The 26,530-nt window shown below is 55.5% G+C and overlaps 13 protein-coding genes across 20 annotated transcripts; 2 read left to right on the forward strand and 11 right to left on the reverse strand.

The window, feature by feature from the left end:
- Positions 1-226: 226 nt before the first annotated feature.
- ABB37_09086 (putative aminopeptidase) lies at positions 227-2,135 on the reverse strand (the record flags this gene model as incomplete). 2 transcript variants are annotated; one of them, XM_015808360.1, is made up of 1 exon in its annotated part: positions 227-2,135. In XM_015808360.1, exon 1 carries the CDS (start codon positions 1,601-1,603, stop codon positions 227-229), a length of 1,377 nt encoding a protein of 458 aa, XP_015652813.1. In that variant the 5' UTR covers positions 1,604-2,135. The 2 variants fall into 2 exon arrangements, with proteins under 2 accessions (XP_015652813.1, XP_015652812.1); XM_015808359.1 differs by having other exon boundaries at positions 227-2,099.
- Positions 2,136-2,430: 295 nt separating this feature from the next.
- Positions 2,431-3,951, reverse strand: ABB37_09087 (hypothetical protein; the record flags this gene model as incomplete). Of its 2 annotated transcripts, none has more annotated exons than XM_015808362.1 (1): positions 2,431-3,951. In XM_015808362.1, the coding sequence occupies exon 1, from the start codon at positions 3,775-3,777 to the stop codon at positions 2,431-2,433; it is 1,347 nt and encodes a 448-aa protein (XP_015652815.1). In that variant the 5' UTR covers positions 3,778-3,951. The 2 variants fall into 2 exon arrangements, with proteins under 2 accessions (XP_015652815.1, XP_015652814.1); XM_015808361.1 differs by having other exon boundaries at positions 2,431-3,904.
- A 1,118-nt stretch (positions 3,952-5,069) lies between these two features.
- Positions 5,070-5,758, reverse strand: ABB37_09088 (putative ADP-ribosylation factor; the record flags this gene model as incomplete). The annotated part of the gene is made up of 1 exon (XM_015808363.1): positions 5,070-5,758. The coding sequence occupies exon 1, from the start codon at positions 5,619-5,621 to the stop codon at positions 5,070-5,072; it is 552 nt and encodes a 183-aa protein (XP_015652816.1). The 5' UTR covers positions 5,622-5,758.
- Positions 5,759-7,792: 2,034 nt separating this feature from the next.
- Positions 7,793-8,524, reverse strand: ABB37_09089 (Phosphatidylethanolaminen-methyltransferase-lik e protein; the record flags this gene model as incomplete). 2 transcript variants are annotated; one of them, XM_015808365.1, is made up of 1 exon in its annotated part: positions 7,793-8,524. In XM_015808365.1, the coding sequence occupies exon 1, from the start codon at positions 8,462-8,464 to the stop codon at positions 7,793-7,795; it is 672 nt and encodes a 223-aa protein (XP_015652818.1). In that variant the 5' UTR covers positions 8,465-8,524. The 2 variants fall into 2 exon arrangements, with proteins under 2 accessions (XP_015652818.1, XP_015652817.1); XM_015808364.1 differs by having other exon boundaries at positions 7,793-8,501.
- Positions 8,525-9,696: 1,172 nt separating this feature from the next.
- ABB37_09090 (putative 3'-nucleotidase/nuclease precursor) lies at positions 9,697-10,922 on the reverse strand (the record flags this gene model as incomplete). Of its 2 annotated transcripts, none has more annotated exons than XM_015808367.1 (1): positions 9,697-10,922. In XM_015808367.1, exon 1 carries the CDS (start codon positions 10,822-10,824, stop codon positions 9,697-9,699), a length of 1,128 nt encoding a protein of 375 aa, XP_015652820.1. In that variant the 5' UTR covers positions 10,825-10,922. The 2 variants fall into 2 exon arrangements, with proteins under 2 accessions (XP_015652820.1, XP_015652819.1); XM_015808366.1 differs by having other exon boundaries at positions 9,697-10,885.
- Positions 10,923-11,329: 407 nt separating this feature from the next.
- ABB37_09091 (helicase-like protein) lies at positions 11,330-14,047 on the reverse strand (the record flags this gene model as incomplete). Of its 2 annotated transcripts, none has more annotated exons than XM_015808369.1 (1): positions 11,330-14,047. In XM_015808369.1, exon 1 carries the CDS (start codon positions 13,976-13,978, stop codon positions 11,330-11,332), a length of 2,649 nt encoding a protein of 882 aa, XP_015652822.1. In that variant the 5' UTR covers positions 13,979-14,047. The 2 variants fall into 2 exon arrangements, with proteins under 2 accessions (XP_015652822.1, XP_015652821.1); XM_015808368.1 differs by having other exon boundaries at positions 11,330-13,997.
- A 1,890-nt stretch (positions 14,048-15,937) lies between these two features.
- Positions 15,938-17,195, reverse strand: ABB37_09092 (hypothetical protein; the record flags this gene model as incomplete). The annotated part of the gene is made up of 1 exon (XM_015808370.1): positions 15,938-17,195. The coding sequence occupies exon 1, from the start codon at positions 16,940-16,942 to the stop codon at positions 15,938-15,940; it is 1,005 nt and encodes a 334-aa protein (XP_015652823.1). The 5' UTR covers positions 16,943-17,195.
- Positions 17,196-17,650: 455 nt separating this feature from the next.
- On the reverse strand, positions 17,651-18,888 carry ABB37_09093 (putative p-nitrophenylphosphatase; the record flags this gene model as incomplete). Of its 2 annotated transcripts, none has more annotated exons than XM_015808372.1 (1): positions 17,651-18,888. In XM_015808372.1, exon 1 carries the CDS (start codon positions 18,749-18,751, stop codon positions 17,651-17,653), a length of 1,101 nt encoding a protein of 366 aa, XP_015652825.1. In that variant the 5' UTR covers positions 18,752-18,888. The 2 variants fall into 2 exon arrangements, with proteins under 2 accessions (XP_015652825.1, XP_015652824.1); XM_015808371.1 differs by having other exon boundaries at positions 17,651-18,865.
- A 298-nt stretch (positions 18,889-19,186) lies between these two features.
- Positions 19,187-20,341, reverse strand: ABB37_09094 (putative p-nitrophenylphosphatase; the record flags this gene model as incomplete). 2 transcript variants are annotated; one of them, XM_015808374.1, is made up of 1 exon in its annotated part: positions 19,187-20,341. In XM_015808374.1, exon 1 carries the CDS (start codon positions 20,237-20,239, stop codon positions 19,187-19,189), a length of 1,053 nt encoding a protein of 350 aa, XP_015652827.1. In that variant the 5' UTR covers positions 20,240-20,341. The 2 variants fall into 2 exon arrangements, with proteins under 2 accessions (XP_015652827.1, XP_015652826.1); XM_015808373.1 differs by having other exon boundaries at positions 19,187-20,330.
- Positions 20,342-20,826: 485 nt separating this feature from the next.
- ABB37_09095 (putative p-nitrophenylphosphatase) lies at positions 20,827-21,132 on the reverse strand (the record flags this gene model as incomplete). Its single annotated transcript, XM_015808375.1, has 1 exon — positions 20,827-21,132. One exon carries the CDS (start codon positions 21,130-21,132, stop codon positions 20,827-20,829), a length of 306 nt encoding a protein of 101 aa, XP_015652828.1.
- A 163-nt stretch (positions 21,133-21,295) lies between these two features.
- Positions 21,296-22,081, reverse strand: ABB37_09096 (hypothetical protein; the record flags this gene model as incomplete). The annotated part of the gene is made up of 1 exon (XM_015808376.1): positions 21,296-22,081. One exon carries the CDS (start codon positions 22,079-22,081, stop codon positions 21,296-21,298), a length of 786 nt encoding a protein of 261 aa, XP_015652829.1.
- A 564-nt stretch (positions 22,082-22,645) lies between these two features.
- ABB37_09097 (hypothetical protein) lies at positions 22,646-23,330 on the forward strand (the record flags this gene model as incomplete). The annotated part of the gene is made up of 1 exon (XM_015808377.1): positions 22,646-23,330. The coding sequence occupies exon 1, from the start codon at positions 22,698-22,700 to the stop codon at positions 23,328-23,330; it is 633 nt and encodes a 210-aa protein (XP_015652830.1). The 5' UTR covers positions 22,646-22,697.
- Positions 23,331-24,730: 1,400 nt separating this feature from the next.
- On the forward strand, positions 24,731-25,912 carry ABB37_09098 (putative p-nitrophenylphosphatase; the record flags this gene model as incomplete). Its single annotated transcript, XM_015808378.1, has 1 exon — positions 24,731-25,912. The coding sequence occupies exon 1, from the start codon at positions 24,878-24,880 to the stop codon at positions 25,910-25,912; it is 1,035 nt and encodes a 344-aa protein (XP_015652831.1). The 5' UTR covers positions 24,731-24,877.
- Between the last annotated feature and the right edge of the window lie 618 nt (positions 25,913-26,530).

The raw sequence follows: 26,530 nt of genomic DNA on the forward strand, positions 1-26,530 counted from the left end.
ACAAAGCGCAGAGAGCAGACAGAGGAACAGCCAGTCAGCCACCCAGCTGTCTTCAGCAAGTAGGGTGCAGAGCTACAGCACACACACACACACACACACACACACATCTTGACCCTTCACGCAACAATTACGCGTGCATCATCAGTTTCACCAGAAGTAAATGGTTGATGTGACGCACTACTGATTTAGTCACCAGCGGAGCCCCACAACATCCGAGACAGCCCACCTACGACGACAACAACTTCATTGAGCGCAAAAAGGCTTCGGTGCTCAAATACGGAGGAGGGGGCACGTCACCACCAACGCAGCGCAGCATCTGAGTACCGCCCTGCTCCTCCACGGCGATGGTGGGGAGTAACACTTGCGCGTGCACAATGTGTCGGAGAGAGCGTTCAAACACCGCGAAGCCTCTGTCAGCGACGAAGTGTCTAATCGCCTTCAGGGCTTGCTGGTACGACGACCCTGTGAATTCGTGGCCCTTCTCAGCGGCCTGAATCATCTGGGAAATTGGGTTGGTTTTGGTGCTGACGGCAGCATCTTGGTTGCCTGTGGCGCCAGCAGGAGCAACGGCGGCGCTGTCGGGCTTAAATTTGCGCATCGGCTTCCCCAAGAGGGTGTCCCCGATGCACTGCTCCAACACCTGACAAACACCTTCCTTCACTGGGAAAGGCAGCCCTAGTGCGTTGCCCATCCAATGATGCGCCAGTTCATGGATAATCAACTCTGTCTGCTCCGCTTCTGCGCTACCCCCACCACCTGAGGCTTTCTTCCCGGATTGGTACATCGTCTCATTGAGGATGATGCAGCAGTGGTGCTCCATGCCAGAGATGAACGGCATCGTCGGCCCCAGCAAGACGTCTAAATGGCGACACTGAAGCAGCGGCAGGGGGCAGTCAAAGCGCTGCTGGAGGGTCGCGACGGCCTCCTTTGTAATGTGCAGAACGCGCTCCAGCGTCGCCGCCGGGATACGAGCCTGACGACGCGCCAGCACTCGTACCGGAATCGTGGCACAGGGTATCGTACCTGCATGACTTTGCAGTCCCTCTGCGATGCCACCAGCGAACTCAGGAATCGCCATCGTTGATGCCACCTCCTCCAGCGGCTCTGGAAAACACGCAAAGGAGAAGGAGTAGGCCGGCAGTGGTCCACAGGGTGCAAAGCTTCGCTGCACCGCTCGTTGCGCCGTCAACGCCCTTCGCCCCTGCTCCTCACCGTTGGTCAGCACGGCTGTGTAGCTGTCCGGGAGTTGTACGCTCTTGAGCTGCCAGTCGAGGCGGTACTGCGGATCGTCGGGACACGGAAAGGCGCAGCGGGCAAAGCGGACCTCGAGGTGGGTGAGCAGTGCTCGGTCCTCCGCCGAGTTGCTCGTGCCCTCTGTCCTGGCGGCGTAGATGCCGCCGTGATCGAAGGCCTGGACCGTGCCGGTGAATTGCACGGTAAGTTCCACTTCACTGTGGAGAGGCAGCGTGTCGCATCTTTCAAACAACACCAGCTTGGAGCCCCAGTCCACGGACGCATTCTCCACAGCGGCATTCGACGCCGCCGTGCTGCTCTTGTTGTTCATGTTACCCTTTTTCTTTTGTTTTTTGTCCAGGGACAGCATCGCCGTTCCCGTTGTTGGAAGTCGATGCAGCCGCACCGGCGTCCATCTGCTCTACGGCAAGCACCTTCAGCACTCCACCCTTTCCACCTCCAGACGGCGAGGACGACACGCATTGAACCTGGTAGCTCATCACCTGCAGCGGCGATGCATCCTGGTAAAGCCCGCCAGCGGTGGTAAGGGCATGGAGGTGCAGCGCGTGCTTCGCCGCAACGACACGTCGATGCTGGAGGAACTCCTCGTACTCCGAGAACGACGAGGAAGAGACGTCGTTGCCGCTCGCGACCGAGTTCACTCCCGCCTCCTCTTCTTCGGTGAGGGACTGCAGGCGGTACCGAATGACGGACGTGCCCTGATAGGGGGAGCCGGCCTGGATCGGCGCGGACGAGCCGCCCGGCCGACTAAACACCAACTGCAGCGTGCAGAGCGTCGGATTCCATACACGCAGCGGAGTCATTCTATTAGAGGCGCTTCGTTTTGGGTGCTTCTCCCGGACCGCTGAGTGACGTTGAAATATATATGTATTAAGAAAAACTAAAATTTCGGGTCGTCGAGAGAACAGTTGCTTTGCGTGAGAAAAGGGAGCCCAAGGTAAGAGACAATCAACCAAGTGCTGATCATCGCAGATACCGAACTAACGTGATGATGCAGTTCGACGCTCTGCGTGCAGCTTAGCAGTGCAGATACACGTCAAGAGTCTGACACTTCATCCTTTCAAAAAAGTTCGTCCTTTTGGTAATGATAATTTCGGATACCTCGTTTGATTAAAGTCAAGAATTAGAACAACAATAAAACACTCACACGTATTGATCGCCTCGGACACCAACAGTTCAGTTGGATTCGTCGAGGGCCTCCACAAATCGCTGTCGCTCATCCTTCCCGCTTTCGGCAGCATCACCGACCATGTGCTGCAGCTGCTTCTTCCACTCGTAGAAGCGCTTCGGCATGTGCGTGTGCACCGCCTCCTTAATCATCTTCGGGTTCTTCGCCACCAGCTCCAACAACTCCTGTGCGACAGCCTTCTGCACCGCTTCGTCCGCATTCTCCTGCGCGTGCTGACAAGACAGCTGGATGACCTCCTCGCTCGAGACCCCCGTAGAAGCCAGATAACGAAGAAAGAAGAGGACACGCGAAGTCACCTTATTCGCACCGCCGACGACCTGTGCGTAATCCTCGCTGTCACCTTCATTGCTCTCGTCGATGGTGGTGACCACCCCCGGTGCGCCAGCAGCTGACGTGGCAGGCACGGTGGAGACAACGGTCCGCGTGAGCTGCAGCACCGCTGCGAGCACCGCTAAGCCACCGTGCTGAAGAAACTGAATTGTGTTGGGCGGACACTCCCGGCAGAGGCAGCTGCAGGCGTGCAGGAGAGCTGCCAGGAGCCTCATCAACTTCGCATTGTTCGACGCCGCTGTCACTGCCACATCGACTCGCGTCGGAACACACCACACCTTCTCCACTGCTTTGATGGTGTCCCACACTAGACGCAGCAGCACCTCCTCCCAGTGCGCTGCGCAATAGACCACCTGCACCGGCTCGTTCAGCTGTGAGGAGTGGGCAATGATCATCGCCAACTGCGTGTATAAAGAAATGGAGTTTAACGTGACCTCGCCGGGTGGCTCTGCTGCTTCTCCCTCCGCCGGTGAGAGGGGGTCAGAAATCGTGGTGAGGGGGTGCGCGGAACGCTCTCGACGCAGCACACGCAGCACGCGCTGCGGCCCCTCCATTAAGGTGAACTCTGCCGCCCAGTTCACGTCTTCCACCATGTCGCTGAGCTCCTCCAGCGCCTCCAGCCGGTCCGCTACTTCCACCGGACTGTCGCCTCCGTCAACGGCTTTGTTTTCCATGAGAAGGAGTAGCTGCTTCACTCTTTTTTCAGGTGACTCCACGGATGCCAGTGCGTCGCGCAACCACGCGTAATCGGATGCCGGCCTGGCAAGGTGGGAAGCTGGTGTGGGTGCGCCACGACTGCTGCTGTTGTCGCCTTTCTTATTAATAGTAGCATCATTGTTCGTGCCGAGAGCACTTGTGGTGGTACTCGGAGCAACGGCCAGCGTGGAGGACGCCGGTACGCCGGCGGTGCTCGTGCCTGCTGACGGGGCTCTGTTGCCGCCGCTGTCTTGCACCTGCGCACACATATTCAGCAGCGCGGCGTTGATGGCAGGATCGACGGACATGATGCCGTGGCAGCGAAGAGAACGGAAAATAGCAAACAAAGTGTGTATCTTTACAAAAAAAAAAGAAGGTAGTATTGATGGTAGAGCGTAGGTGCACAGAGTACGACTCGCTGCAATTAATCATACCTTCGAGCGCGAGAACGCGAGGTTGAAAGCAAAATAGAGACAGAAAGCTGAAGTGAGCGAAGAAAAAAAAAGGAGACAGCTCTGAGAAGAAAACACGTAGTTCGACTGCTCTACGCGTCAGACAAGAAAAGGCCCGGTTTCTCGTGAAGTCACGCCTCCCCGTTCCACGGAGGAAACAGCAGAGCAGGTCGCACCGTATCTTTGCTGGTATCTCCTCCACATCCGTGACTTACCGCTTATACGGCCCTAGGAAACAACGATGACAACAACTAGAAAAGCCTTCGGGTGGAGAAGGCAGCACCAACGCGTTCCTTCCTGCAATAGAAGATCTGTCTATATATCTATCTATATAAAGAGCGGCTGCCTTTGGCGGAAGCACCGCTCTTACGTACGGCATATTGGTTTGGTTTAGAGAAAAGATCCATGCTCACACACAGCAAGAACAGAAAGCCCACACATCCAGAAAAACCACGCACAAGCCTAGTCACCGTTATCGTTAACGTCAGAAGTACACGAGGTAAAAAATAATAGGGAACGAAGAGACACAATGGTGGCCGGCATCCTCCCAACCAACCAAACCAAGATCAGAAAGGTCCAAGGACTCCGAAACACCGTTTGAGAATACGACTAGCCGCAGACATATCGTTGCTACCGCCACGTAACCAAAGTACTATATGAAACCGTCTAGGAACCTCACACCGAAGAAGTGCGGTGCTTTCGTTTGTTTCCTCCCAGCGTCAGGAATTCATCCAAGTTTGTCCGCTTACTTAAAAAAACAACAACAACAACGGCGAGTTCATTTACGTCAAACAGGAAAGGAACATACACAAGGGAGCTGCGGTGCAACGCTGCTACCGCCAGTCGCGTCAGCTGTTGTGTAGGAATCGGGTCAAGTAGAAAATCCAAAACAAAAAAACTCAAAGGCGAATACAACTCGGTTCATCAGTTTCACGCACCGCCACTTCTACCATTACAGAAACAAAACCAATAACAACAGCCTTTTACTAACCGTGGCTGTGCTTATTAAATGAGGATAAATGCAAGAGAGAGTAAACGCGCCACACCAAGGGTTCGAAGGAAGACCGATCAGGTGAGGCGCCTCCACACTTCCCCACACCGGGAGTCACGCCTTTCCGTCCTCCTTTATATATTGTTATTGTCCAGCGTTACGACTGCATAGAGGACGATATGTTGTTTGAGAGCCAGTCCAACCCCTCATATAGACCCTGAGCCGTGGTGGCGCAGCAGCCTTGGATGTACCAGCGACGCTGACGGATGTTGTAGAGGCCAAGCTTCTCTGTGATCTGCGTCGTAGTGAGCGCGTTGGGCAGATCCTGCTTGTTTGCAAACACGAGCAGGACGGCGTTGCGCAGCTCCTCCTCGGCGAGGATCTTATCGAGCTCCTCCTTGGCCAATGACAACCGCTCCGGATCGTTGCTGTCGACCACAAAGATGACACCGTTGGAGCCCTGGTAGTAGTAGTGCCACAGCGAGCGTAGCTTCTGCTGGCCACCGACGTCCCACATGGTGAACTTCAGGTTCTTGTACTCGACCGTCTCGACGTTGAAGCCGATGGTCGGGGTGGTTGTGACGACCTCGCCTAGCTTTAGCTTGTAAATGATAGTGGTCTTACCAGCGGCGTCGAGGCCGACCATCACAATGCGCACCTCCTGCTTCCCCAGCAGCGAGCTAAATGCAGAAGCAAGCCACTGACCCATGATTGCGTTAGAACAGAGAAGAAGCAATAAAATACTTTTAAAAAACCAAGTCCAACAATGTCGGCAACAATCACAGACCTATGTTTACGCAAAAGATAGATTGCAAAGAAGGGTTGAGGCTCTTCTGCGCGAGGGACTGCGCGAGAAGATGCACCGCCGGGAGAGATGAGAAGAAAAGGAAGAAGTGCCGAGTGAATGAATGGCGAACGCGTGCGCTGAGCTCGTCCAATGAAAGGGCAGCGCACGTCGTATTACCTTTAAACAGTAGGTGCATCACTATTTCAAAGCAGCAGCGCCACGAAAATCGCACTGTGACTCCCACCCCTTCCTTCGATGTTTCATCGCTACTTACAGACAACGAACTCGGAATCAAAAGTAGCAACGACGTCCTGCAACGGAGGAGAGATGCTCCTAGTGCATTCGGCGTGCTCGTCAGCTATCCCAAACGAGTCACGTTTCGTGTTTGAGGTGATCATATACGACTAGAGGCTACGAAGCCTAAGAGAGCAGAAGTGGGAAAAGAGAAACACAAGTGTTTCTATGGCCGAGGAATGCGCTGTTGCGTACGATGCCTCGGCAGTTTGTCCGATGAAAGGCGAAGGACATGAACGGCAACCACAACAGCCTATCGCTCTCTTTTCGGAAGAGAGAGGGAAAGAGAGAACGATGACGGCGTTGACCTGCCAAAAGGCGAGCAGAAACGGAACGACTTTAAAAAAAAGAAATGTTATAAACGAAAGAAGTCTGTACACAGGTGTGCTTTTCGCGTGCCGTGTAGCTGATCTGATGAGGGCGGGGGGAGCGGTGCAGAAAGGCGAAACATAGCAGATAGAATTCACCCATCCGTGAACGGTTTTACGCAACGGAAACGAGAAGAGTCGAGCGCCGGTTCGAGAGGCGTGTGTGTGCGTGTGCGGTTCAGCAACCTCTCATGAAGTACCAGAGAAGGCGACCGCAACGATGTCGGCAATACGCTCTCCGGCATCACACAGAAGGAATGACCTAGTTTCACAGAGTACGTTCCTTCCCCGCAGTCGGGCAGCGATGAACCACCACGCGTTTCATCTTGCGGAGACGGACCTTGAGGGATCTGTCCACAAAACGTTTTTGGTTCGCGCATCCTCTGTCGTGCTCACGGAGCGAAGCAGGCGAATCGCATGCGCGAGACTGACAGAACGAGTAGGAAACCGGCCACGACAGTGTTGAGTCCCATGAAAAAAAGCAGCTAGTCCGGCGATCACCACGGACACACGTAACACGACCACGACAGACCTTCTGAAAACCGTGGTGCCTTCAGAACAGCAGGAGCGCTATGGTCACCGTAAAGCCTCTCGCAGAAGAGGTGGGCTGCCATGTCCTATACACGTATACAGAAGAGAGCGCACAGAGGGGGTGGCGGATGAGGATTGTTTGTAGCGGGTGAAACCAACCTGTATGGCTTCCAGTGCGGTGCCGGTGACTAATGCGGGAATAGGAGATGCGACCTGATGAAGGCGAGCGGTGGGAGAGACCGTAAGTGGTACGGAGCAACAACACAGGTAAGTAAGATTCATTTCTGCGGAGGGTAGTTCTGTAGACAGCCTAATGGAGAAGATGAGGGCTGCCGCAATTCGTGTGCCTGTGGGACGCGAGCGAAGCGCAGCTCATAACACAACGCGCCTCGCCGCCGGGGTGAGAGTGGCACAGAGAAGGCGGCCACAGCTCGCACTGCCACCAATAAAGGAAGAAGCTTTAAACAAGAGTAGAGTGGATGCATGTGGGAAAGGGCTTGTGCAAGATTATCAGAGAATAACCCGTTCGCATGGTACCGCGGTTGAGCAGGATGAAATGGCAGAGAAGCGAAGCGGGAGAGAAGCACAGCAGAGCAGCACATTGCGTGGTGCGCCAGCGATGGAACGCTAGAATTCACGATGACCTAGATGGTCACGAAGAGAGAACAATAGATGTCTCGCCCCATCGTTATCTGCTCCTCCGCTTCAACAGGTGTACGTCGTTGCTCTACGCTAGATTACCCTCTTAGATAAATATCAATTGTGGTACGTCACCCCCACGCAGAACATACAACGTGACGTTGCTGGGAACAACACACACGCACACACATCAACAGAGGTGCAGTGAGTTTACAGACGCAGTTGACGCAACAACGGAAAATCAAAAGCAGCATCGCAGACTCACGCCCTGGTCGCCGCTGCCTTCGCTGCCTCCTGCTCCGCCGCCCGTTTGCTGTAGATCATCGATGTGAAGGGGTTTTCAAAGTACGTGGTCGACACGTGGTAGACCAAAGCCACCCAGCCGGTCAGCAGCGCCCCCACCGCGTTGTTCTCCGCGATCGCGGCGGCCAGAAAGTTCAGCGTGGCACCGAGGTACATCGGATTCTCAAAGTGACTGAACGGGAAAGCCGTCACGCGCTCCGTCATCAACATGCCGAAGTAGTCTCCCAAATACGTGCCGGTGACCCCGAGCCGCGCAAACGAAGAGACGACCAGCGTCACACCTGCCGCCATCATCGCACCGCCAACGCACCGCATCGCTTTCCGCACCGCCACAGCGTTTTCTGCGCCAAACACCTCCGCGGAGAGAAGCGGCAGCACCGAGCTGGGTGTGTTCGTCATGGCGGTGTGGAAGGCCCAGTCACGCAGGCTGCTGCCAAGGAAGATGGCCACAGCCAGCAGGTAGGCACCGCGCCGTTTGTCGCGAACGAGCTTCTCGATGGTGTGGCGATGGTACTCGTTGCGTGCGACGATGTTCCACGCGGTGGGCAGGCCCGCGATGGCGATGGCCGCCACACCGAGGGAGCGGTAATGGATGCACCCCGCAGGGAGGGCGGCGGTGCTTCGTGACATTCTCAGATAAAGAAGCAGTGCGATAAGATGTGCGGTCTGCAGAGGGGTATTTTAAGGAACTCAGCAGAAGAAGGAATCGTGATTGAATATTGAAAGAGGAGTGAAGGCAGAAGTAAAGAAAGCGTAGACACGCAGGCGTCAACAACGCAAAAGAAAGTGTAATGCGTTGAGCAACCGTTCCGTTGTACTGCACAGGTGCTGCAACGCAACGGTAAATCCGGTCTCACATCAAAGGCTGTAGGGGTTCAAAAGCCATCATTTCCGTTCCTTTACAGTATTGCTTCGCACGCCAGTCAAAAGCTGTTGCGACCGAATTCATCTGCGGTAGCGCGTAACTCCTCCATGAAGACGAATAGCTGTAACATATATATTTGTAGCCTATATTGTAGGGCGAGGTTATTCCTTTTGGTTTACCAAGAAATACGAGGAAGGGTTCTTTTCTTCTTTTCGTAGCTGGCTCGTCTCCAATGGTCAAGCTATCCGGTTTTCCAGCTACAGGGAGAGTGTTGTGGGCTTACAGTGTTGGGAACACCTCGTGCCGCTAGCTGCAGAAGAAGTTCAGCGTGCCTTCAACGTGCCGGCGATTTGCCTCGTCAACTTACTGGTTAAATTCAACGAATGAAAAACAAATAATACACCGCTAACCTCATTGAAAAAATATGTACATATATATATATATATATGTTTTTTGTTTGTTTGCAGGTAAAACAAACTGCTTAAAAATACGTTTTCGAAGAGAAGAAATTCCTTATTTTGAGGACGACATGCTGGGCACATCATCACTGCGCCGGGGACGCATTTCGTCACTTTCACACTTCACACACGTTGCGGCGTTCGTATACACGAACAATAAAAAGACCAAGAAACAAAATTAAGGAGGAGAAACCTTTACAAAAAAACACTTCCTCAAAACTGAATGATATGAAGAAAGAGAGAGTACCGTTTTTTTCCTTTGTTTTGTATGTATTATAAATTTTCATCAACAGCCATACGTGTCAGCGTCATGTTTACGGGGATGAACACCTTTCAAAAGTAGAGGAGAAACGAGCAGTCATTACAGAAATTTAGAGATGCCTTCGTCGGAGACGCAGGCGGCAATACACCTGAGAAACCCGCAGATGAGTCTCCGCTGTGTCCCGCGGCAGTATTGAAACCGACAAAGAGCGAGCAAGAAATAAAAGGAGAAAAGAAGATAGAAAAGAAACTCGAAGACACATTCAGAAGCGCGTGTGTTAAACACCAAGCTCCTGATACTGGCCCATCTGGTCCTTCGTCCGACCGCAGCGCTGAAGCACCGCCACCACAATAGCAGCGATGATGACGCCGACGCAGAAGAGCACCACCGCAATGCCGGCCGTCGCACCCGAGCTGAGGCCTTTCTGAACGTAGTGATTCACGCGTGTCGTGTTGTCTGTCGTTGGCACCTCCGCCTCCACGTTCTTCATGCCCTCCGTGATTGCACTCGTGTTCACCGACTTCATCGTTTCGTTCAACATCAGCGCGAGGCGATAGCCGGCCAGCAGCACCTGGCGCTCAGCCACCTTCTTCGCGTTGGCCTTGTATTCCTCCGTCAGCGTCGCACCATCGTCTGCGCCGGGGTACGCGTACTTGATCGCAAGGTCGTACGTCTCCACGGTGATCTTCGCCGGGTCTTGCAGCGTCTTGTCCGCGTCCGTCAACGTCGAGGCGTACGTGGCCTCCAGGTAGTCCACGAAGTTGTTCAAATCCTTGTAGTCGTCAGGGAACAGCGGGCGCGGTACGTCGTCGCCAGCGTTGCCCTCCGCGATGGAGTCCCAGTACATGTGCAGCTTCATCTTTGTTCCTGCATCGTCAATTGTCACTGTTTGCATGTTGCCGCCCAGGTCGCTGTTCGGGTACTTATGGGAAAAGATGTTCACGTTGTGCAGCGGCTGGTGGATGTCGCCCATGAAGTGGATCAGCAGGGACGCCGACTGCGCAATGATCTCCGATGTCGCCTGCGGGTTCTTCAGCGCCTTGAGCAGCATCGGGATCACCGTCACCACGTTCACCGACTGCAGCGGTGACACAGGCAGCCGGAAGTCATCGGTGTAGTACGGCGTGTTGATGAAGTGCCAGCTCGACATGGTGTTGAACCCGATCTCCTTAATGTCGTCCGGCCACGAAGCGGACTGCACCATGTCGGGACTCTTCGGGTATGGGCCCGTCTTGCACAGCACGTTGGCCGACAGGTTGGTCTTCGCCACCGCGGCGTCGCTCATGTGGCGCTGCGCGATGAGGGCCACTGCCATGTGTCCTTTAGCCCACCACGCAGACGCGGGCATCGAGCACAGCAGCAGCAGTGCTGCACACAGAAGTGGAAGGCGGGCGGCGCAGCGCATGGTGGTGAAGTCGGTGCGTGAGGCAACACAAGAAAGTCGTATTTGGGTAGAGCGCAAACGCTGAGACGTACGATGCCAGAGAAGAATCTCAGTGGATCTGTCCGTGGACCGAATAGTGGGAAGGGGAGGCAGCGAACACGAAAAGCGGGAGAGTAGAAGGGGGAGGAGAGAGAAGTAGTGGCGGCGATCACTCACCGTCAAAAAGCAGGTGACGTGCAGCGGTACGACGTTTGCGAGGAGAAACGGTGCGTCGAAGCGTGCCCGCAAAAATCCGCAATGCCGGCTTCAGCGAAACACAAAAAAAGGGTCGTCGTGTACGTGAGATTTTCTATGTGGCGTCTACACCGCATTCTAATTTCGAGAAAGATCAGAAAGCAAACAACAAGAACAACGCCGATGGGCAGCAGCGCGGTGACCACCTCCACTTCACTGTGAAGAAGAAAACAAAGGCACCGTCGGCATCAAAGCAACGCCTTGCATCTCTTCAAAAGCCACGCGCCTCTCGCTACGCTACAGGGAAGTTCATCCGCAGCCACGCGCGGTCGAGAAGCAGCTGCAGCTCCCGCGATGCGATTCCCGACGAGGCCGTCCCTGCACACGACAAGAGCTCCCTTGCATCCACCGGCTGTCCGCTCAGCTGCCCCCCCTGCCCACCGCGTCCTTCCAGCACCAAACGATCCAGGTTCATCTTCTTCGCGGCAATGCACAGGTGCCGCTCTGCCTCTACGGTGTGCGGGCTCACCAGTCGGTACACCGCCACTGGTCGCGTCTGCCCAATGCGGTGACACCGGTCCACTGCCTGCAAATCGTTGTGGGGGTTGAAGTCCCCGTCGAGAAGGATGACGGTGTCCGCGGCCGCGAGATTTAGGCCGGACCCGCCTGCGCGAGTGCTGATGAGGAAGAGAAACAGCTCTGGCGACGATGGGGGTGAGACGGGCCCTGGTGGTGGTGCGCTCTGCTCCGCAACTGTGGCGCTGTGTGGTGTTGTAGGCTTTGTTGCTGGAGATGAGGGGGAGATGTGGGGTGACCGTCCACATCCGTTATCGTAGGAGGGAGGCATTTCGTTTGTGTTAGGTCGCTGCACGAGATTGGCGTAGCATCGCTTTACGCATCCTTCGGATTTCAAAGGATTGTTGGCGGCAATTTCATTGAGAGACTGGTCGGGTAGAATACCACGCGGATATTCCTGGCCACGCGACGGCGACACCACGGCGGACGACGCGCTTGAAAACGCATGTTCGAAAATGGCGTCGTCGGCCGCAACACCACACAGAAAGCTGCGCGCATCGCACGTGCGTTGTCGCTTTCGTGCACTTGTCTGCAGCGCCGCCGCGTGGTGCCGGCGTGCCTCAGCAGCTACCGTTGAGCCTCCCACTCTATACGCACGGCTGCAAAGTGCGCTCGTCAGATCGGTCTCCGCGCCGAGCTGCGTTGCACGCCCGCCTTGAAAGAGACGAATAGCCTCGCCGCGTTCCTCCGTGGTGGAGGCGCCGTCGAGCCGGGTGTAGAGCAAAAGGCGGGACTGCAGGGCACTCATGCAGGGCTCCGAGGTGGACCCGGATGCCTCATCGGCGCTCGCCTCGTCATGTGCGCACGCGGCTGAGCACTCACCTTCAATTACCTTGTTTTTTAAGCACAGGTACTCCTCCACCAAGTCAAGTGCTCTCGTCATCTGCGAGAAGAGCAGCACACGATGGCCACCTCGGCGCAGCAGCGGCAGCATCGCGTCGAGCACCTGCAGCTTACCCGAGTGGCTGATCAAAGCGTCAAGCCGCGCCGCCGCGGTGCGTCCGGCCCCGGTGGCTGTGTCGGAGGATACGCCGGGGGCGACTTCCTCAGCAAACTCAGGAAACAGGAAAGGGTGAAGGCAGCACTTCCGCAGGTGCGTCAGACGGCCTGTCGCGTACCTTTCCTGCTCCCTCACCCGATTGTAGAATACCTGCTGGGCTTCGGTGAGGGGGGTGGGGAGGTACAGGTCGTACTTCGGTGGGAGACGAATGCCCGCGGAGGCTTTGGTGCGACGGAGCAGAAACGGCTGCAGGGCGCTCCTCAAGTGAAGAAGCAACTGATGAGCCGCGGCGTCTGTCCCGTGTGAAGATGCCGCGTTGGATGCACGAGCGTCCACCGTAGAACCGCGCGGGACCGGCTGGAAACAGTCATCGCTGTCCGGCGGTGCAGGGGAAGAAAACAACGACCTCGTCGTCTCATCCTCCGACGCGTGACAGCCGTCGGAAAGGGCCGCGATGGCCTCGCGTGCCTCTCGCTGCGACATGTCACTGTGACAAAACAGCTGCGGCGCCACATACTCCAACAACGTCCACAGCTCCTCCAGATTGTTCTGCAGAGGCGTTCCAGTTAGAATCAGCCGCATGGGGCTGTCTGCCTTGCGCAGGGCACGCAGCAGCTTACACTCCACGTTCTTCAGGCGCTGTGCCTCGTCCACCGTGGTCACGTCCCACCGCAGCAGCCGTGCGAGGGCAGCGCCGTCGGCCATGACGGACTCGTAGCTCGCCAGCACGACCCCGCCCACCTCCCTCGCCAGGACAGTCGCCGGCGTGCCGGCCGCCCACTGCGCGCGTAGCCGGTCGCGGTGCTGGAAAGCACGACGGTGCCGTCGGCGCAGCCGCGACCGCAGACGCGCTCGCTCGTCGTGCGAGCCGTGGAAGAGTGTCACGTGCATCCACGGCAGCCATCGGTGCAGCTCCCTCTCCCAGTTGTCGAGAGTGGAGAGGGGGGCGACGATGAGGTAGGTGCCCAGAAGGCCACGCCTCGCCAGCGCCGCGTAGAAGACGAGGATTTGGATCGTTTTGCCGAGCCCCATTTCGTCCGCGAGGATGCCGTGAAGGCCGAGTGCGTGCAGGGCCAGCAGCCACCGCACACCCGCCAGCTGATGGGGCAGTAGGCAAAGCGACGGATCACTTGGGTCAGTGCTACCTGCTTCAGCTCTTATTTTGGAAGGGGGGCCGGCGACTGTGGCGGAAATCGTGACGTCAAAGGGAAAGAACTCCTGACAGCTTTCGACGTGGTGCACGGCTGCACCCTGACGCTGAGCTTCCATGTTTGCGTGGATGAGCGTATGTGTATGTTGGGCACTCTGGGCCATCGACGTTGTCGCCTGAAGCAGGGGCGAGAAGTCGGTGGCGACGCCAGTCATTTTGGCAAAGCTGCCTGTCTGATGAAAGGAGAAGAGAGCACGTGAGCAGGAGGAGTGACAGGTCGACGCTGAGGGAGAAGGAGAGAGAATACGCTAGTACGAAAAGAAGCAAATGCGTGAGGCCAGCACGCCGGCATCTTCAACGAGTGAAAGTACTGCACAGAGAAACTCACTGGAGGGAATGAAAAACTGTTCCTTGTGGCATGCAACACGTCACTGTTCCACGTGGGTGCATGTAGCTGTTCATCACAACGAAAAACATCTGCTGCTGTCTGTCCGTTTGTTTAGAAAAAACACAATGAAGGAGTGAAATCGATCATCGCCGAGTTCCCCGCACTCCACTTTCTTCAGCGCCATTTCCGGTGGAGATCGGCCATTTTTCGTTCTTGGGGGAATCTTTGATGCACCTTGAACGACGGTCGTGGCGTTGCACCTGTGCGATACACCGAATGTACCGGTAGATACAATTATCTGTGCTTGCAGAAGACACAAACAAGAAAAAAAAATAAACGCAGCCGGCGCGCCGCGAGCCCAGCAGTCTCCACAGTGAGAGAGAAGAAAAAGAGAAGAGAGAAGATTTCGGCTCACCTACCCGCTCTCCATTCTCGTCACATCCACACACAAACAGATCGAATACAAAGCAAAGTAAAACGCCTAGCGTACACCTCTTCAAAAAAAGAAAGAAAGAGAACATACAGGAGTATATTTATGTGTTGAAATATAGCTTTCGAGGATAGTGAAGCCCAGAAGGAAGGTCCTGCCGCGCACCGGCTTGGTGAGGCAAGAATGCATGGCAGTACAGTCGTGCTATTTGTTCTTCGTTGCTTCAGTTGGTGGTGGCTTGCGGGTCGCTACATAAAGCATAGAGGGAAATGGCGTTTTGTGGGGAGAGAAAGAGATCTCACACGATCGAGAAAACAAAAAAAAGGTAGCCGTTCAGGTCTTAACTTGCGCTGTGCACATCAGGAGCATAATCGTGGCAACAGCGATGTATGCTCCGTTTCGAGCTGTTGCGGAAAAGAAGGGGGAGAAGAGAAGAAGCCAAAGAAAAACAACGCCGTTTGTTTTCGCTTCAGAGTTGTGTGTGTGTGTGTGTCTGTGTCTGTGTCTCTGGAATGAGGTGCCTTCGGCCACCATAGCTGTGTCGGCGGCTCGCCTCGTCCATCTTTACAGCATCAACAAACCACCACGAACCGCCACACCTGCGGATGAACGGCGCCAACCATTCCATGAAGCACCCTCACCATCACGGACACAAAGGAAAAGAAGAAGGAAAGAAAAAAACACAGAGCGATGACCGAGCCAGCAGAGAGGAAAGACAGCAAGAATGCGGACCGCGTTTTCCGATGTGTTGCAGCACACCGACGCCCCTTCTTTAAAGACACAAAAAGCAACAGTAGAGAACGCATTTAAAAGCCTAAAACGAGAAAGCGTGCGCACCGCACGCGACAGCCTCAAATGAAACACGCCGAAAGACGGCATGGAAGCAGAAAAACAGAGAAATGCGCGCACAACGCAGCGGGGATACACCAGAGCAATTAACCAAGAACAGAATCGTACAGTTCCAGCGCATAACAAAACCGTACAAAAGGAAAAGCAGGGGTGGGGCCTACACCACAGGAAGACAACAACGATGAACTACAGCGCTGGAATCGGAGTGTAAAACGCTCACGAAGGGGAGGTAGTCAAAACAAATAAAAACGCGATTAATGAAAGCAGTTGTGGCCGTACCAACCAGCACACTCAGCAAAAGAAAATGCGAAGAAAAAAAAACGGCTACCTAGCTATTAGGTACACTTATCGGTCGCTCTGTGCGTGCGGGCGACCTTTAAAAACGAAGAACGATAAAAAGGCAGTAGCGCGCGGAAGTCGGTTTTGCACCTACAAAATGAGAGGAGAAGAAAACGCCTTTCGCAGTTTTGGCGAAGCCGCGTCTTCACTAATCTCGTGGTCCAGCTTCTAGTTTTTATCACTAAGCGACGCCGCGTAGTACACCTCATTACTCGCCAAGTCTGGGGGGCTGGAGCGCAGGTATTGGCCACGGCCGTACACCTTCGCCGAGGTGCGACGGCGAAACAAGGGCCGGTACTCGTGCTCCGCCTCACGGATGTAATCCTTCACCTCTTGCAGATGTTGCTTCTCCGAACCGGGCCCCGTCGCACGGTGGTGAAACGGTGAGATGTCTCCTGGCGCCGCGGTGAGCTGCAATTCGCTTGTGACGCCCGTCACCACGGAGTTCGGGTAGGCGCTGAGGTAGCTGTCCGTGAAAACGAAGTACCCCCCTTCGCCCACCACACGACGCCGACGCTGATGCGGCGCGGTGTTAGCCGATCTTGCAGGAGAGGCAACAGAACTATCTATTGTGAAGAAGCCGAAGGTGTCGTTGCCCCCCTGTGGCTCCACTGACACCGCTTCCGAGTTGCCCTCATCATTGCTGCTTATACCCGGCTGCTGCTCTCGCCGAGCGCGTTCACAGGCGGCCTGCCGGCGTCGCTCCACCACCTCGTCGATGGCGGCCTCAAAGCGTTCTTTTACACGCGACTGCAGCAGCGGGGTGCTCTCGGGGGTGACCATCTCAAACAAAATGGCAGCATCCTCCAGGGGTATCATGCTCTCGTCCATCACCGCCGTCCCCAGCGCAGGACCGGTGAAGCGGGCACTCAGAGCCGACGGCAGCGCCTCCGGGTAGGCGGCATGGCGTGCGCTGCCGGTGTGACTATGCGAAGCGCTATTCGTCGCATCGCCCGGGGCGGACGAAACCGGCGGAGAGGCCGTTCCCTGACTGCTGTGACGCTGGCTGTGGTTATTGTCTGAGGGGTAAGTGCCGATTGGGCTGGCGGAGGCGTGGTGCCGGTGGTGGCCAGAGAAGAGGCCGAAGTGATGATGTTGATTTTGCTGCTGCTGAGCTTCCGCCCCCGCCAGGTAGCTGCTCGTGGAGGTGACAAGACGGAGAAGGTTTGGCATGGCGAGGCACTCCTGTTACACCAAGGAAGCTAGCAATACAAAAAGGTGAGCTATGCGTGGCGAAGGGCTATGCGAAGAATACAACACTCGTGTGTTTACTATTATTAAGAAAAGCGCCTCTTTTGAACTCCTCGGACTGTGAAGAGCGCTGAACGGAGGGGGAGCGTTTTCTCACAGAAGAAAACAAAACTATTGAGAGTAGCCGTGTGCGGCGAACGTGGAATACTCGATGTCGCAGTATTGAAATAATTGCTGCCGTTTGCCGCGCGCGCGGGAGAGAGAGCGGGTGTTGAGGAAAGAGGAGCCGGCGAGAGGAACAAGTAAACGCAGGGATCGAACGCTACTCGTCCCCTTTCAAAACCGACCGAAGGGAAGGAGGGAAGAACTCGTGCGATTCAACGGAGCAACGCTACGCGGACTCTCGACAACAGAAGAAGCAAAAACGCAGCTGACCGCCACATTCAGACGCCAACCGTTTCCAACAAATTTGGAGTTCTTCCGACCTGGTCAGGCTCGATATTTAGACAAATAAAGCTTTTTGAAGGTAAATAAACCGAGAAACAAAGGAACGCAGAAGTGCTGTTATTTCCGTCGGGCCGTAGTCACGCCTTCGTTTTCGACATTCCTACCAAAGACAAAGAGTGACCAGAAACAAGGTCAGCAACGACTCCGTGGCTTCATCTCCAACCGTAATTGCGCTTCTGCCACTTACTGCGGGAGAAAGCAGGCGAGGGAGTCTGCGACGTACTGCGGTATCATCAACGTGTTGCCCTCCGCCTCCGCCCTCTCCACGTCGGCCAGTCCCTCAATCCCGCTCAATACGAGCATCGTCTTGCACCCGGCCCCGTTGCCGAAGGCCACATCCGTCGTGAGTCGGTCACCAATCATAATACACTCTGTCTGTGGGCTTTGAATCTGCTCAGCCGTAAAGAGAATCTTCGCCAGGTCCACGTGGGGCTTCCCGCACACTGCGTCCGGCGCACGGCCGATCGAGGTGCGCAGAGCACTGACCATCGCTCCCGCACCCGGCAGCAACGCTCCCTGATTGCCGACCGCGAGTTGTGGGTCCTCATTAGTGGCGATGAACAACGTCGGTTTGCCCGGCTCGCCCTCCTTTTGAGAAGACTTCGGCGGCCCTTGCAGCGTCAGAGAAGCGTAGGCGAGCTTCAGACCGTTGAAGTGCTTATCGAGACCCGCCACTACCGCCACGGGGTTGAGGTCCGTCAGGGAGATCTTCTCCTCGTTGTCCGTGCCGGCCTGCGTCGCGCGGCACGTGTTCCCGTCGCACACCACCAGACGCTTCAGCGGAGCGGGCAGGCATGGCACACGCCACGCATCGCCGAGCAGCTCTGCATCGTAGCCGCCGGCCTTCTCCGCGTCGTGCAGCTCCACGCCGTACGTGATGAAGCCCGGAGCCAGCACGCGCTGCAGCTCGTCGTGCAGGCCCTGCTCCCCGATCACAAACACGTTGCCGTGCACCAGCGGCTCCTCGCCAGGTGCGGCCGCCGTGCCAAGGAGCTGCTGGAGACGCAGCGCGGCCGCGTAGGCGCTGTTGTAGCACTCCCTCGCCTGCACCCCTTCGATGCCCTTCGCGGCGAAGGACTGCTGCAGCTGCGCACGGGAGAGGGAGGCGTTGTTGGACAGGAAGCGGACCTCCTTGCCCTGCGAGCGCAGGTACCGCAGCGTCGCCGGCACACCCTCGATAACGTGACTGCCGCTCCAAATGACGCCGTCGATGTCCAGCAGGATGTACTTCAGCGGCGAGGCCAGCAGCTGTGCCGCTTGCGCAGGCGTCACACGTTGCGGCATTGGCACTACGATGGAGGTCTCTATTATCGGTTGGAGGTGCACAAGGAGTAGGGATCAAAATAGAAGAACGCGCTTTTCCCTTCAAAGGGCAATGTATAAGCGTCGACAGATGGCTATGAATTTGAGATGCGAAACACTGAAGGCAGATGCGGGTGAAAACGTGGTGCGGTCGAGGCGGTGTAAAGGCACCAGAAAGGAGAAAGAAAAAAGGAGTTGTGACCGTACTGCGTGTTCATCGGCAGGAAATGATGGTCATGTACATAACAACAACACAATGAGCCTTTTCCTTAGCAAATACGAAGCTGAACTTTCACGTTGCAATCAAAGCAGATGTTCCGTGCTAAAGCTGCGGAGTCCTTCATGCAGACCTGAAGTGAAAGAGGATTATAAATTTTGTGCGGAGTGCCGAATCACTCCTAACAATAGTAAACCGATTTAGCCTACGTCGCTGCCCACAACCTCCGCAGCGCCGAGAGGGAGGAAGTCCGCCAGCGAGTTCAGCACCAAGTCCGGGAGTTCGTCTACGGCGCCGTTTGCTTCGAGCGCTTCCACATCTTCGAGTTTCTGCGCACCGCTCAGCACCAACGCCGTTTGCGCCCCGATGCCCTTTCCAAACTGGATGTCCGTCATCAAACGGTCCCCAATCATGACCATGCGCCGCGGGTCCACACGGTGGCCATCCCGCGCCTCCCTTTCCAGCAGCAGATGCCCCAGCGTTGGACTGGGCTTGCCACACATCACGTCCGGCGCGTGACCGATGGCCGTCGTCACAGCAGCGAGCACCGCGCCGGAGGCGGGGAGCAAAACGTGATTGGCGCCGGCGGGATCGGAAGGGTCGGGGTTTGTGCCCACAAAGACGGCGTTAGAGTTGCTTTGCAGCACCGCGGCCGCACAGGCCAGCTTCGTCATGTTCAGCTCAAAGTCGAGACCCACCGCCACCGCAACAAAGTTCATTTCACTCAACGACACACGCCTTCCTTTGTAGAGCTCTGCAACACGTGGGTCGTCTGGTGGGGGCAGCAGTGGACTCTCCATTGCCGCCGCGACCGTGTCGGGGCGATAAGGCACGTCTCTCAGCTCCGCACCGTACGTCGTGTAGCCAGGTGCGAGAACGGCGCGCACCTCGTCATGAATGCCGGGCCCACCAACGATCAGCACGTTGCCGTGCACCAACCCATCCTCCGTCTGGGCGAACCGCTCACGCAGGTAGAGGGCACTGGCGTAGGCGACGGTGTAGATTTCCTCCGTCGTGACACCGCGGATGCCTCTGTGCGCGAACTGCCGTGCAATGGCGCCGCGGCTGTAGATGAGGTTGTTGGAGATGAAGCGGATCTGCTTGTGCTGCGCGCGCAGGTATTCCAACGCTTCTGGGATGCGTGGAAGGACGGCATCGCCCGACCACACCACGCCGTCGATGTCCAAGAGAAGGTACTCCACTGCCGAGCACAGGTCCACCACTGCAGAGGAAGAGGCGACGCTCACGGGCATTACGTTATGGTGTGTGCGTGTGTGTGCGTGTGTGGGGGGCCTTTGTGGTTGGCTGTAGTGAAGGGAACGCGTTCTTTGCTTAGGCGTTTCCTTTGCAGAAACTGAAATTTGGAAGGAGTAATGAGGCCAAAAAACGCAAGAGAGGAATTGCCACGCAACGAGGGCGTAACGCACCGCTGTCGCATCGCAGCAACGCACTCAGCTGGTTTTCTATGCCGGCAGGCACGGCTTGCGACACCTATATGATCGAGCGTAGGGGTAGGTTTGTCCTCCGCAGGATAGTTCTTTATGATACTTATTTATACCTTGTTTAGCAAACCGTTGGAAGAGCTGCGTTGAATATGCGCTCTGTGCCTTAAAGAAAACAAGAAGCACCGATATGTATCGGATTCTGAAAGAAGAATTGTTTAACGCATTACGCAAATTACGGCGCATGTTGCAATTTGAGGGGTTATTTGTTTTGAGCGGAAGACCGTGGAAGAGGACGGAGTGGGCCCTCTGGCTGTATGATACAGCACTCCAAAGGGACAGGGAAATGGTTCATTTGCACCCTTCACCCCTCCTTCCTCTTCTCCCACAATCACCGGCTAGCGTGGCAAAAATACCGCCAACGATTCTGCGACGTAATCCGGAATGAGAGCCGTGTTGCCCTCCTTCAGCGCCTTCTCCACGTCGGCCAGCCCCTCAATCCCGCTCAGGGCCAACATGCTCTGACACCCCGCCGCATTGCCAAAGGCCACATCCGTCGTGAGTCGGTCGCCCACCATGAGGCACGTCTCCTTCGGATTCGTAATCTGCTCCGCCGCAAAGAGAATCTTCGCCAGGTCCACGTGGGGCTTCCCACACACCGCGTCTGGTCGGCGGCCCACCGCGATGCACAGAGCACCGACCATCGCTCCCGCACCGGGGACCAAGCAATTGTCGTTCCCAATTGGGATCTGCGGATCTTCATTAGTGGCAATAAACAGCGGTCTCGTGTAGGGCTCCTTGCGCAGCTGAGCTGGCGGTCCTTGCAAAATGATAGAGCCGTAAGCGAGCTTGAGACCGTTGAAGTGCTTATCGAGCCCAACAACCACCGCCACGGGGTTGAGGTCCGTCAGGGAGATCTTCTCCTCGTTGTCCGTGCCGGCCTGCGTCGCGCGGCACGTGTTCCCGTCGCACACCACCAGACGCTTCAGCGGAGCGGGCAGGCATGGCACACGCCACGCATCGCCGAGCAGCTCTGCATCGTAGCCGCCGGCCTTCTCCGCGTCGTGCAGCTCCACGCCGTACGTGATGAAGCCCGGAGCCAGCACGCGCTGCAGCTCGTCGTGCAGGCCCTGCTCCCCGATCACAAACACGTTGCCGTGCACCAGCGGCTCCTCGCCAGGTGCGGCCGCCGTGCCAAGGAGCTGCTGGAGACGCAGCGCGGCCGCGTAGGCGCTGTTGTAGCACTCCCTCGCCTGCACCCCTTCGATGCCCTTCGCGGCGAAGGACTGCTGCAGCTGCGCACGGGAGAGGGAGGCGTTGTTGGACAGGAAGCGGACCTCCTTGCCCTGCGAGCGCAGGTACCGCAGCGTCGCCGGCACACCCTCGATAACGTGACTGCCGCTCCAAATGACGCCGTCGATGTCCAGCAGGATGTACTTCAGCGGCGAGGCCAGCAGCTGTGCCGCTTACTACTATATATATATATATATATATATATATATAAGTATTTTCTCTTCTTTGGTTAGCGCGGTCACAATAACATTTTCTCTCTCTCCCGTGTTTTCTCGCGTTCGATGAGCGCTTTTCTTTGAACGCTCTTCCTCTTTTCGTCTTTTCGTATTTTTCCCTTTCTCCCTTGAATTCTCTTCTCATTTCTCTCCTTTGCCTCTCTTTTCTCGTCAATGAATGTTTTTTGCCCTTGTGTTCTGTTGTGTGCCGCACTAGTATTATAACTTCCTCCCTTTCTTCTTTTTATAAAAGATAATTGCCCATGCTGCCCTTTAAACAGTTACAGCAGCGCGGGTTTAGTGGAAACATGACAAAGGGGAAGCAACATCATCACACGACGATCCGGAATGCAAGTGGAGGAAGTGAATGGAAGCTTTCGGTAACAAAGCGGGGGGGGTTGAATTGGTTACGTGTTACGTTCCGTAAACCTCCTATATATATGTATTTGATGAGGTCGACCAGTCGCGTCCGTGATGCACTACGCAGTTTCCAGATTCAACTTTCCCCGCTTCCGTGTCATGACACATGGTTGGCGATTTCACCGAGTCATTGTTGGAGCTGCTACGTTCACTATAGTTTCCAAATGTCTAACGTTTCTATCCATCGCTCTCTCTCTCTCTCTCTCTTTGTCCCTCCTTTTCGCGTTCCTCGATCATCGAAACTCGTGTGCACGCCGCATCTTTTCCTTCTTCTCTCCTTTACGCACGAAGAGTTGCACTAATACGTCAAGAAAACAGCACTTCACCTTCCTTTTGCACGCATGACTTCCGTCACGACGCCGACGGCGCCCACCGTAGCACCGTTTCTCCGACAGCTCCAGCGGATTGCAGACCGCCTAGAGTCTTTCTCAGCAATTCAGGAAGCCAAGATCCTGTCTCGCCGCAGCTCCACCAGCTCTGCGACAGATCCTGCTGAGTCTGCGTCGACTGCCGGAACTCCTCCGCAGGCGCCCTCCAGCGCCATTCGTAGCCATCAGCGTCGCCGCGACAGCAGCGACAGCACAGGGGCTAACGAAAACGCAAATGAAGGGCCGACGCTGCGTCGGAGGCACGGAAGGCTTTATGTGCGGCCAGAGGAATACGATTCCCTCCCGCAAGCGCTTCCAACGGTGAACTTCTATGGTCTCTTTCCGCGTGCCGTGGGTCCGATCGCCAACGTCGTAGTCACCTCCCCGGACGAGTATCAGGCGCTGCTAGATACCTGCGAGCCGGTGGAAGTGGTGAAGTCCTCACGTGATCGCGATGTCCGGAGAAACCGCCTGTGTAAAGTAGATATACATCAAGGTGGCTTCTTTGTGTACCAGCCACAAGGGAGGAAACCACAGTATTTTAAGCTACGTTGCGCAGAGGAATCGTCGGATGTGTACGGCTCTGCCACTTACATCCACGCGTAGAACGAACTCCAAAGCAAAACAGGCAGACGAGTAGAAAGTGCTTCATGAGACAGCTTTCTTTCTGTTCTCTTCTAACAGTCTTCGTTTGGCGCATCCTCGGATTTTGGCTTTCTTTTGTGGTTCCACTTTTGCGTCTTCCTTCGCCATGTGGAGGAACTTACGGCCATCCGTGCTCCGCCTCTTTCTTCTCGTTTTTTTACGTAACCTGTTAATCATAAAGCTTGCCTTTTTTCTTTCTTGTTTTGTCTTAACCTCCTCTCTACAGCTTCTTTCATGAGCTTCTCTTTTTGTTTCTATGCATTGATAGTCCTACTTCCGAAGGCGTTCATAGTTTTTTTTTTCAATTCCCTTTCTTCTCTTTTTTCTTTCTAACCTGCGTCTACGCCATCGCATCCGAAGACGTCAATGTGGCCTTCATTGTTTGATTGTTTTACTCTCTCTCTCCAGTACAGCAGTGTAGCGATGCAAGCGGGAATGAATCGTAAACCTTTCTACCTTGCCTTGCCAGTGTGGATGTAGTCGTTGTTTTCTATGTTTTTCTTTCTTCTGTGGGTAGGTTTGCTTCCGATCACCTTCGCATGTGCAGCCCCGTTTTTATGTTTTGATCTCTTTCCTGTCGTAACTGCCGCGTTTGTGTTGCTTCTCCCTGCTCTATTTCTTTTTCTTCTTAGGTTTTATATCTGATGTGGTTCCACCACTGACCGAGCATTGTTCCTTTTGTATGCATTCGACCGCGACGCTGGCTTGCATCTACGCGCACCTTTTTTTTTCCCTCTTTCACTGATACTACTTCTTTGTTTCCTTTTTTTCCCACTTTCTTCGTAGTTCTCTGGATTCCCGATCAGCTTTCCCCACCGATGGGGTATTTCATCAAGAGCAAGCACGTCTGACACGATGAAGCGGCATTTCTATTGCCTTTCAAATGGTGAACAGCGGACACTGGTGGCTTGACTTCGTCGTCTTTTTCTCCCGTTTGTTTTACCTGTATCAGCACCAGCACCCGTATTTTTGCTATCATCACAGCACCATGCATGTCGATAGGAATTCCGCTGTCATTGTTCGTGTGACGGAGCGCCGATTACTACAGAGCGATTAACAACGAATGAAGTGTCTTTATTTCTTTCCCTTCTTTTTGCAGCTGCACTTTTATGTGGAGACTTATTTATTCGTCAAGGTATTAAAGCCCTTTCCTTCTTCGTATCACAGCCCCGCGTGTGTGGGACTGTGGCTGAAGAGCCGGAGACGTTTATCAACGCACTTGGCAACACCTCTGTGTTCTTTGCTTCTTGCGTGGCGGCTATTGTATCAGGTGACCCATGAAATCGCCTTCCTCCTCCTCCTCCTCCTCCCCCTCCCCCTCTCTCTCCTTCTCCGCTGCCATCACCGCTTCCGTACCTGATAGATAGCACGTGTGAGTTTGTCTGTTTTTATTCCTCTTCTTCCTGCTGGCTGCTCTCCCATTCTTCGCGCCAGTTGTTCTCTCTTGCGTTCCACCCTGACGCGCTACGAGGCACCCCTCTATCGACCTCGCTTCTCTGGCCAGCACCATGGCCGTCACTCTCTCCACGAACGCTCAGGTGGCCGACCTGCTTGACGATGTCGACTACTTCCTGCTCGACCTCGACGGGGTCGTTCTGTTGGGCGACAGCGTCATCCCGCACATCCCCGAGACGCTGCGGCATCTGCGCGAGTCCGGCAAGCAAATTCGATTCATCTCCAACACAATTCTGCTGGAGCGGGAGGGTCTCATGCGGCACCTGCACGCCGCGGGGATTGCGGGAGTGGCGATGCATGAGATCTACACCGCCGCGTACACCTGCGCCCTCTATCTCCAGGAGAACTTTGCCCAGCGGGAGGACCACCTCATTCACCGCAACGTGTTCGTGCTCGGTCCATCAGGACTGAACAATGAAGTCCAATCGATGCTGGCTGCCGGCTACTCAACCTACGGCCCCGAACTGACGAGTATCCCCTACTCGCCCGACCTGGTGGCTCGTGCGTGGACCGAGCCGCTTCTTCCTCTGCCCTCCCACACCGACGAGAACAACCACCCTCACCCCTTGAAGAAGACAAAGATTTCATTAAAGGAGCTTGATCCTGTCGCGGTGGTGGTCGGCGTGGATTACAACATGAACATGACGGAGATGGCGTGCGCGGTGGCCCTCTTGCAGTGCACCACGGCGCGCTTCGTCGCGACCAACCCAGACCCGGCGGACCCGGCTGGTGCACGGCTGCTGCTGCTGCCGTCGTCGGGTGCCATTGTCGCTGCGGTACAGACGGCGGTGGGTCGGGCGCCGGATGTGCTGTGCGGCAAGCCGAGCCCCACCATGGGTCTCCTTTTGATGGAGAAGGAGGCGCAGGAGGGGCGCCGTGTGGACCCGCAGCGGGCGGTGATGGTCGGAGATCGGCTGATGACGGATATCTGCTTTGGCAAGAAAATCGGCGTTCGCACAGCCTTGGCACTGAGCGGGACACAGAAGCTGCGGGATCTGACAGAACTTATGGAGAGGGGTGCCACGGATGAACTGCCCGACTACGTGATTGAGTCGCTGGCGGTCTTTCTCCCCAAATCCTCATCTTAATCAAGTCAACGATCCTTTATTTGCCTTGAATCGATTTGATTTGACAACGAAGTCGAGAGCCCCCTACGTTGCATTCATTTCCGTCCTCCGTTTTCTTTTTTTTCTTCTGAGCGACGGATGTGTGCACACTGCTGCGATGTGCTTTTTCGCTCTTTGTTTTCTCAGCCCTTTCTGTTTTCTCGTTTTCTCATTGTATTCTGCTTGCCCGTTCTTCTGGCTGTTGCGCTGCATCTCTCGTGCCGCACTTCAGCCGGACGACGGTGGCGGCGTTGAAAGAAGCACCTCATCTACTTTTCTTTTCATGGGTGACTGAAACGAGCAGCGGTGTTGATGAAACACACGCACGTCGACACAAAACAATGCCTCTGACGCCTATCCAGACCCGTACTCTGGTGTTCAGGGCACAGGTACGCCTGCCGTCTCGCATCCTTCAACGTTTCCTCTCGCTGCACACCTTTTCTTTTCTTATCGCTGTAACGTACGTGCGTTTTTGCTGCTCTCGGGTGTGCACCATCACGGCGAACCCAGGAAGGAGAACACCCCACCTCTTTCGCTAGCCACACAGACATAATTCAAAGATCAACACTTCATCATGGCCCAACGATTCACTCCTGCCTT

Source organism: Leptomonas pyrrhocoris (assembly GCF_001293395.1).
Source record: "Leptomonas pyrrhocoris isolate H10 chromosome Unknown, whole genome shotgun sequence".
Classification (NCBI taxonomy): domain Eukaryota; phylum Euglenozoa; class Kinetoplastea; order Trypanosomatida; family Trypanosomatidae; genus Leptomonas; species Leptomonas pyrrhocoris.